This window comes from Stigmatopora argus, chromosome 10, assembly GCF_051989625.1.
Source record: "Stigmatopora argus isolate UIUO_Sarg chromosome 10, RoL_Sarg_1.0, whole genome shotgun sequence".
NCBI lineage: Eukaryota > Metazoa > Chordata > Actinopteri > Syngnathiformes > Syngnathidae > Stigmatopora > Stigmatopora argus.
In genome coordinates, this window is record NC_135396.1 from 2,147,266 (window position 1) to 2,157,394 (window position 10,129).

Sequence of the window (10,129 nt, forward strand, 5' to 3'; positions counted from 1 at the left end):
CCCTGTAGAGAAGCCCTCATCAAATTCAGAACCCTGGAAAACAACAACCATTTAAATAAAAAATCATGATTTTTACAGGGAAAAAACAACATGAAATAATACAGGATCTAATTTAATACTCCATACTTGAGTAGAAAAACTGTGTACTGTAGTACAATGTACAAGAGAGTCGAGTTGTGTAAGGCACTGTTTTAAACCACATTTCAATGATGTGAGCGCGCATGCACGTGTGTGTGCACGTGTGCAAATGGTAAACAATGAAGTGATTGCCAGTTAATAATAAACGCGTGTGCACACTGTGGCTTGCGTCTTTCTTTGCAATTTGTGCCCTTAGGCCTCATTCGCTAAACTACAGACAGAGCTGAACTTGCACACAATTTTCTTCCATATTTTTTTTTACCTAGGAGTATGTTTTAATTCATTATTTCAGTTAATTAAGTTCATTCAGTGGTGAAGGCTGGTGCTTGAAAATAACACTTTGCTATGTTATTCATTTTTTGAACTGCTTATCCTCACAAGGGTCACGGGGGGGTGGCGGAGCCGATCCCAGCCAACTATGAGGGCAAGGTAGAGCACACCCCGAATTAGTCGGCAGCCAATCACTGGGCATAAGGCACCTGTGTCAAAGTGGCGGCCCGGGGGCCAAATCTGGCCCGCCGCATCATTTTGTGTGGCCCGGGAAAGTAAATCATGAGTGCCGACTTTCTGTTTTAGGATCAAATTCAAATGAGTAAAAATAGTATTGATGTATATTAAATTTCCTGATTTCCCCCCCTTTAAATCAATAATTGTACATTTTTAATCATTTTTTTCTGCGTTTTTAGTTAAAAAGTCATTTTGTTAAATCTAAAAATATATTTAAAAAAGCTCAAATAAACATTGTTTTAGATCTATTACAAAAAATGAAATATATATTTCATGTCTGGGATGGTAACTTTAAACTGTTAATTAAATGTATTCATTCAAGCTGTTTGAACTATTTAACATTGATAACATCCAATCACGTCTTTCCTTTATATTTTACCTAAAGATTAGATTGCAGCCACTAAAGAGAGAGAGAAAAAAGCACCTCTTGTAATCTGAATGGTAATCTGCAAATCACACTGTTTAAATACTTGATTCTAAAAAGAAGCATGTCGTCCCTGCACTGAACCATCCGAGGTCTTTATCTCTCTTGACATACGCAAAGCATTCTGGGTGGTCTAATGACCCCCAGTATTTGAATGCCATGCAGAGTGGGACGCACGGTCGTTCCAGTGAAGGAGAAAGCAAACACGGCGAGGCCATCAGGCAGAGCAAACAACGTTTTTAAACAGGGGCCTCCTCGAAAACCAAAACGGGGGGCCAAACAGACTGGAGGGAGAGGATTTTACGAAAACAAAACCTCTTGAGTGACAACATTTAGTCATCAAGAATTGTCCATACAGAGCACCGAAATCGTCGTAAACGTTTCAATGGAGACCACAACCTTAAATTTTTAGAAAATGTATGAAATGATGCCTCAAAGATCAAACCCACAGAATTTGTCCAACAAATACGCCATGTTACCCTAACAAAATCGATCTCAGATCAGGCCAGTGAGCTTGCGTGGGTTTTCTCCGGGTACTACTCCCAAATCCCCAAAACATGCTAGGCTAGCTGGTTGAACACTTTAACTGCGCCTAGCTCTATGATTGGTTGTCCCTCGTCTCCTTATGCCAGGGGTGTCAGACTCGGGTTGGTTCGCGGGCCGCTTTAACGTCAACTTGATTTCACGTGGGCCGGACCATTTTAGATATAATATTTAGATTTTTTTATTTTATAAATGGATTGAAAGAACTGGATTAAAAGCCCTGAATATTCTGTTTTTTATAGGTCTAAAACAATGTTTATTTTAGCTTTTTTGTAAATATATTTTTAGATTTTACAAAATGTTTTTTGAACTAAAAACACAAAAAATGGATTAAAAAATGACAATTATTGATTTAAAAGGGGGAAAATCAGGAAATGTAATACACATCTATACTCTTCATTTTAATTTGATCCTAAAACAGAAAGTCAACACTCATCATTTACTTTCCCGGGCCACACAAAATGATGCGGCGGGCCAGATTTGGCCCCCGACCCGCCACTTTGACACATGTACCCTAACCACTTCACTATGAAAATAATTGAGAACTGGCATGCACATGTGTGAACACGACACTATTGTTCACGTTAGCCACAGTTGGATACAGTATCAAATGTTAGTATTATGGTCCACGTGACTTCAAATGTGATGTCCATATGTCCAATGTGGTCTTTTGGAGGATTTTTTTTAATGATCAGGAATAGTAAATTGACCTTTTAAAGGAGGAAAAGCATAGATTAGTGATAGTTTGTGGTGTAAATAGTTGAATAAGCACTGTATAGGGGGAAAATCGTGTTCAGTAGAGGGGTATTATTAGTTGAGAGTGCAGAAGGAGGATCACATGAGAGGCCTCCTTCTTTAGGGGGATGGGCAGGAGTGTGTGGGAGAATGTGTGTGTGTGTGTGTGTGTGTGTGGCTTTAAGAGTTTACTACCAGTCGGTCACACACACACGCGAGAAAAGTTTGCAGTGTGGATCTCGGAAGTGACGGTGCCGTACAAGTTGGCTTACGTGATAGCAAAAAAAACGACGTGCTGCTATTGGACCGGCGATTTCATCTGCTCGGAACTCGAAGCGTCTTCTCAATGGAAGTTTACAAAAAAAAAGGCGATCGCGTCTTAAGTAGCGAATTGCAGTGATTGAGCTTGAGCGCCTTTTCCCAAAAAGCCCAAAACGCGCACTTCGATGTTGTGTGAGGAGAAGTCTTGAGATATGAGCGAAAATATTTGGATTACGTCTCGAATCGGGTGGCTTTTGCGTGTTCGGGGATGTATGTGAGTGACGTTAAGGTTCTGCTGCTTTGGCCGCTGTTGATCGTCTGTGTTCGGGGTCTGGGATCCGAGCTGAGGGTTCGGGTCCGGCTGGATGACGGGATGGTGACCGAGGAGGTGCTGGAGGCGGATAGTGAGAGGGATTTCATATCGGTGGAGTTTAAGCAAGGGGACGGGACGCTCATCACCTTGATGGTTGACTTCAAACAGGTGAGAATGGGTGGACGGATGCTTTCCATTTTGTTGCAAAGTTTTGAAAATGTTTGGATTTGATTCATCTTCAGCTTTTTCTAATATAGCATCTCTCCTTCATCTTCATCTACGTCCCAGAAACGGTCACATTTTCCTAGTTGAAATGAATGAGATAGAAATGTAGAGGTTACTGAAAAGGATCACAGGTTTAAAAGTTTAGATTTTTAAAAAAAAATATATGCAACGGTCTATAAAAAATACTCAACATTGGAAAAGCAACACACAAATACTGTATCTTTAAATTAAATGGACTGCCAGTCCCTGGTTCTTTTTCCACATGGTATTTATTATAAGCCTTCAAACCAGTTTAACTCATTGGCTGCCATTGACAGTCCATCCATCGGAAAAGAGCCACGTAATTGGACGTCTGTCATCATCAACGGCACTAACCGAGTTAATACGTGATATTGTCTTTACATTCCTATCTGAATTGTACCCTGTAATCTGCACATGTCTGAAATAGGTTAGAACGAAAACCTGCAGTCCTTGAAAAGCCGGTTACCCACTCCTCGATAATCCTTGAACATTTCGCCAAGACCACCAAAGGAAAGTAATGCCTGATAAATGTGTCTAAAATGGTTTAATGACAATGATCTGCTGCCAACATGCTTTCTTAGGCTTTCACGTTGACTTTTCCTTTTTCAACCGGCTACAAAGTACCAGCCCTTAATCTGCAATGCAACAAAGTAGTTAACCCTTTTCCCCACTGAAGATGCAATCTATACCTACGTACCCCTATGTCATGATTAGTGGACTCCGTGTACCTTTTTCGGTGTCCTAAATGTTTCAAACCAATAATTCAAGTCAAGCTTATTTCAAGATGGCAAACCCAAGGTACATTACGGAACGTTTTTCTGCGCAGCAACCAAAACCCGTGTGTTTCATCCATCTGTTGTGGTGAGACAACAATGGTCCCTTCAAGAACCTGAATGCTTTCCCCTCAGGCTACAATGTGTCAAAAAAAAAATACCCCCAAAAACCGCAACCCACTCAAGCTTGCCATAAGTGAGTTCCATTCATCTTTTTTTCACAGAGGTCAAAACAGCTGCTCGGACTTCGATTTATCTAAGACGCCCCCCCTCTATACATTCACGGACCCCCTTTTCCTCAATATCCTTTAAACCACATGTGTCAAAGTGGCGGCCCGGGGGCCAAATCTGGCCCGCCGCATCATTTTGTGTGGCCCGGGAATGTAAATCATGAGTGCCGACTTTCTGTTTTAGGATCAAATTAAAATGGAGTATAGATGTATATTAAATTTTCTGATGTTCCCCCTTTTAAGTCAATAATTGTCATTGTTTAATCCATTTTTTTCTGTTCTTAGTTCAAAAATCATTTTGTAAAATCTAAAAATATATTTTAAAAAGCTGAAATAAACATTGTTTTAGATCTATAAAAAACTGAATATTCAGGGTTTTTAATCCAGTTCTTTTAATCCATTTATTTAAAAAAATCAAAATATTATATCTAAAATGGTCCGGCCCACATGAAATCGAGTGCCGACTTTCTGTTTTAGGATCAAATTATAATAAAGGTTGTAGATGTATTTTACATTTCCTGATTTTCCCCCTTTTAAATCAATAATTGTAATTTTTTAATCATTTTTTTCCGTGTTTTTAGTTCAAAAATCATTTTGTAAAATCAAAATATATATAAAAAAAGCTAAAATAAACATTGTTTTAGATCTATAAAAAACTGAATATTCAGGGCTTTTAATCCAGTTATTTTCAATTTATAAAAAAATCTAAATATTATATCTAAGATGGTCCGGCCCATATGAAATCAAGTTGACGTTAAAGCGGCCCGCGAACCAACCCAAGTCTGACACCCCTGCTTTAAACCCAGCTGTGCTGGTGTTTGGAAACCATATTTAGCATTTTTCTAAAAGTAGACTAACAGATCCAGTGTCCCTTCCCTGACCGACCATCAAATTTGGAAAGATGACGCTGTGGAAAATGACTACTTGGAGACACGTCTTTTGCGGAAGCTACAAGTACGTAGCACGGAGCAAATGTGTGGTTAAGGGTGTGTGTGTGTGTAAATGTGTGTGTGTGTGTGTGTGTGATGAAGAAAAGCATGTGTACATATGCGTGTGTGATTGGTCGCTGTCACACAGAAGCTGACAGCCTAGTGAGATGTGAGGGGGGAGATTTAGACGGATTAAGTGGGCATGTCTGACCTTTTTGATCCAGCGCGTCTACTTGGCTAACCAAAACAGCTAATTTGCAGTTAGGAGAGTGAGCGAAGAGGCCATCGCCCCAATAATTGCTGACCCCCCCGAAACGGCACGACTCCCGCTTTCTATTCGCCACAATAAAAAGGGACATACTCTGAACTTTTCAGCCAGGGGGTGCAGGGGCCTCTTTTTTTTGGTGCGCCCCCACTCGTCCGGACACTCATATGGTTTTGTTTATTTGAAATGGAACCGCTTAGATCACTGTAGTCTTTTGTTGCTTTATCTGTTGCAGTCCAAGGTTAGCCCACACCCCCATTTTTTTATTTTTTAAACACGCATCTTCCTGTTCTCGTTTCTCTCCATGTGTTTTTCATTCAATTCCGCTTGTGCTATCTCCAAGATTTATGGAAAGTTGGATGAGCTGTCACTTCCAGCTGCCACGAATCCTCACTACGTGCTGGAAGAGGAGTGTTTTAACGGGGATGTTAAACACTCGCAACGTTATGCGGGGGCATTTCAAGCGGGGGTGGAAAAAAATGATCGTGTTCACCTTGTTGTTGGAATGAAATTGGATTTTATAGCTTCCTCTTTAGCCAAAAAATTGAAAAATGATAGCAGTGTGCTTGGAAAAATGGTTCAAAGTCACGTTTCCAATGAGGGGCACTTCCGTTTTTTAACACTAGGGTGCAATTTGGATCAATAAGCGCTGATGTCACTTGGTTATTGTGTCGGTTATGTCATCGCAATCAGAATTTTCACTTCACCTCAATTGTTTTATTTTTAAATGCTTTTGAGGTACCACTATATACAGTGGTACCTCGACATACGATCTTAATCCGTTCCGGGACTGAGATCGTATGTCGAGCTTTTCGTAACTCGAGCGGATGTTTCCCATTGAAATGAATGGAAAACAAATTAATTCGTTCCAACCCTCTGAAAAAACACCAAAACCAAGATATTGGAATGGAAAAAATGTTTTATTTCTTCTATCTCGCCATCTATTAACAAAGTAACACATAACTAGTAATTTAATAGTAATAAAATGTGTTTAATAGAAGTAAAATTAGACGCATTTTGCGGAAGCGTAGAGACCCTACGTTGTTCATCCAGTCGGAGATATTCGCACTGCCCCACACCTCCGGCTACCCCCTGGATGAACTAATCCGCGTTCCAGTGACAGCTCTAGCGCTGCTGAGGGTAATCCTCAGGCGCCTGGGCCTAACAACAACAACAGCGACATACATGGAGGCGGGGGGGGGGGGGGTGTTCGAGGGACATTACCCACGGCAACAACGCACTCATAAACGAACAAACAAATTTTAATTAACTTGGATTAATATATACAGACACACTCAAACATAGTAACTCAACAATGTAACATTACACAAAACTGAATTCTAATTTTGTTTTAATTTTTTTTACCTTCGTCCTGGCCGGGTTAGCTGTTTGCCACGCCTCCACCCTCACGTTTGCTATCGATGGGCTGTTTGCTGTTGTATTCCCTTCAAAATATTCCCAAAATGATGCACACAAATGTCCTCACAATAGGATAACGCACGACCACTTGCCAACGAGAAGTAGTCTTGAATGAGCGATCGGGGGAGCTAACAGGCTAAGGAAGGAATAACAGCCTAGCCACGTATTGATTGTGGGTAATGAAGTTTTATTCTGAGAAAGGGTGCCATTGGCTATGGGTGTTGTGTGCACGAGTAAACTTCATTACCCAGAAAGCCCTCTTTTTGCCCGTGCATGCGCGTTGTGCGTTTTCTGGTCGAAACTCGTCTGAATAAATCGTTCAGTGCTCTGTTTAGACAAAAGAGATGTGGCAAAAAAATACGCTACAATTATAAACAGCCTCTCATGTTATGGCCACCTGACTTTCTCGCATCTGGAAATTTTGTTCGTATCTAGGGCGAATTATTCGATTGAAATTTTCCTCGTACCTCGAGCATGTCGTAGGTAGAGCTGATGGTAGGTCGAGGTACCACTATATACCCGCTATTTCGGGGTCCCCTCTACTCAAAAGACTTAGCACATGTGGAAAGCATTGATGCGGTTGAGCTCACCGTAAAAGCGTGTCACGTTGGGTAAACCTCTGAAAGATTGCTGATAAGATCTCTAGCTGCACGGCTTAATCACCCTCCGTTTACTCTGACGCCACTCATAACTTGGTACCAGATGTTTACAGTTGAGCACAGATGAATTCCACATTTTAAACCGAGGCTCAGTTGAATGTTTACGACGTGACCTAAATAAACTTGAGACCAGAGACGTGGTCCTGATTTTGGGGGGTTTATTTTCCTACAAAGAATGTTTGTTGTCCGAAAAAAAAGAAATGGCGGCCTATTGGAAAATGGTGTATTTCTTGCCGATACATAAGACATTTGAATAAACAACGTTTATGGCACAAGAATTGATTTTTTTTTCCCCAAATAAAAGTTCAAATATACAAACAGACTCTTACCGTTAGCATTTTGTATTACTTTGAAGTGACTTTAACAATGGGTGTATAACTTCCTCCCCACCGGAATAGTTCTTTGGATAATAATATAGTGAATTATAGATGGCAGGTGTATAAAGGCAGCTTTGGTCTGTCATGTTTTAAGAATTCATATTTCAGAGGAGCAACTTAAGCCCGTTTTTTTTTCTTCCACAAGTTAAGCTTGCCTTTTTTTTTGTCTCTCTGATTGTGTTCCAAACATCACAGATACGCCCATCTCACTGTAACAATGAATTAGGTATAATACGCTCTAAAACGTATTGTGCAAAGGGAAATCGAGAGTTTCTGGATTATATTAGCTCCATGACACATTTTGGCTGAGATCCCATCTTAAATCTTTGCGCTTTTTCCCATCCTGTGACTCTGGTTAAAAAAATTCACAGCAAGTTTTTGTTGTATATTCGCCTCTGGTGAGAAATATCCAATTTTGGCAGTGAAGCGGCTTAGACTTTTTCCCATGATTATCACTTTAGATCACCTTGGCTTTCATTCAGTGATGAAACAACGTTACACTTTATCGCTTGCACGAACCTGTTTAACAGCCAGTTGTCGACTCTGTTGATTTCAAGAGTAGCATTTTGGGAATTCAGACCTATCATGTTCTAAAAAGCCTTATTTGTGCAATCATGTCCAGTCCTGGCCCCCAATAAATAAATGCTGTGTTATTTCGATGGTCTAAAAATTCTAGAAAAAGCAATAGAAATGTAAATAATGTCATTGGCGTTGACTGCCATTACAGTGATACCTCGACATACGATTGTCCCGACATACGAGCAATTTGAGATAGGAGTAAAATTTTGAGCAGATATTTATCTTGAGATACGAGACAAATTTTGATATACGAGCAGACAGCGGACGCGAGATGCTGCTCATAAGAACATCATGGGGACAGTCTCTCTCCCTGCAACTCCCTCTTTGTAATGTCTCTGCAATGCATTTTTTCAGTGTTTTTTCTTCTTCCCGTTAGTCAGTGCGAATGGCGTATATACCGTATTTTCATGACTATACGGCGCATCGTATTTTTAGCCGCAGTGTCGGTAATGAGTGCTATTTCTGTATTTTACACACACAAAGGACGCACCGTTTTTATAGACGCCAGGCATGGCAAAACATACACCAGCTTAAACATAGTTAGTGTATAGTATAGTTTAGTGTTATGGTCGATTAAACTTATTTTTGAGTGTGTCTGCATCGTAATCCAAGTTCATTTAAATTTGTTTATGTTATGTTACGAGCGCATTGCCGTGCTATTTGTTAATAGATGGCGAATTAGAACAAATAAAAATGTTTTTCCAATCCAATATCCTGTTTTTGGTGATTTTTCAGAGGGTTGGAACCAATTAATTTGTTTTTAGTTCATTTAGATGGGAAACGTTCGTTTGAGTTACGAGAAAACTGACATACGAGCTCAGTCTCGGAACACATTAAGCTCGTATCTCGAGGTACCACTGTAGTTGTCAACTTACCGATAGCCTAGAGGTGGTGAGATGTATATATAATAGAAAACAGATCTAAGAAAAGGAAACCCTCTGTATTTTCTGGAATCAAAGTGCTCTAAAGATGAATTTTTCTTTGCCTTTCACTCAGTCGCTCTTTGATTCTTAAAAAGACAGCTTCCTCTGTTCTTTTGGTGGTCCTCGGAGTAGCACACGGGGGCCCCTTTTGGCATCTCATGGCCCCTCCGTCCCTAGTGATGTCTCTATCCTTGAACCTCCTCCCACCGGTAGGCCAGATGTTCTTCTATAATGCCGCCGATAAAGAACAGGCTTTGAAGAAAAAGCGGTTTTTGATGCACCTGTTTTGGCTGGCCAAGACCCCTCCTTTGACCACAGGAACTCAATGTGACTCCCCTTGAGAGTTAAAATCACTTGGCAACAACAAAAAAAGTCTATAAAACATTTTCTAATCTGATGTACTTTCAATTTGAGGGTTATTTTTGTGCTTCTTGTTTGAACAACATGGGCGAAAATTTGAAAATACAAACAAACAAAAATGAAGGTGCTGAAAAATAAAATTGTGTGTTGTGAAATTAAACAGAGTCTTATTGTTTTAACCCTTATCAACGTCGTATGTGTTGCGACAGGATATGAAAGCCTCAGGCTGAATGGGACAGCCGCCTTGTTTATTCCTTATCTATCTTCTTCATTTCCTTTCCAGTTAGCGCTCTCATTTCCTGAATGCAAAGGTTTCCCACAAACCGAACTACTGTTAGTGTACTTTCTTTCAATGTGCTAGTAAGCTTTTTTTAAAGATTAAAACATTGTAAAGTAATCCCTCGCCATTTGATGGTTCATCTTTTGCAGCTTCACTACATTGCAGATG

General features: G+C 40.2%; 1 protein-coding gene across 1 annotated transcript; it reads left to right on the forward strand.

Moving 5' to 3' along the window:
- Positions 1-2,528: 2,528 nt before the first annotated feature.
- On the forward strand, positions 2,529-4,392 carry LOC144083643 (out at first protein homolog). The gene is made up of 2 exons (XM_077611633.1): positions 2,529-3,089; positions 4,165-4,392. Exons 1-2 carry the CDS (start codon positions 2,877-2,879, stop codon positions 4,198-4,200), a joined length of 249 nt encoding a protein of 82 aa, XP_077467759.1. The 5' UTR covers positions 2,529-2,876; the 3' UTR covers positions 4,201-4,392.
- Positions 4,393-10,129: the final 5,737 nt, after the last annotated feature.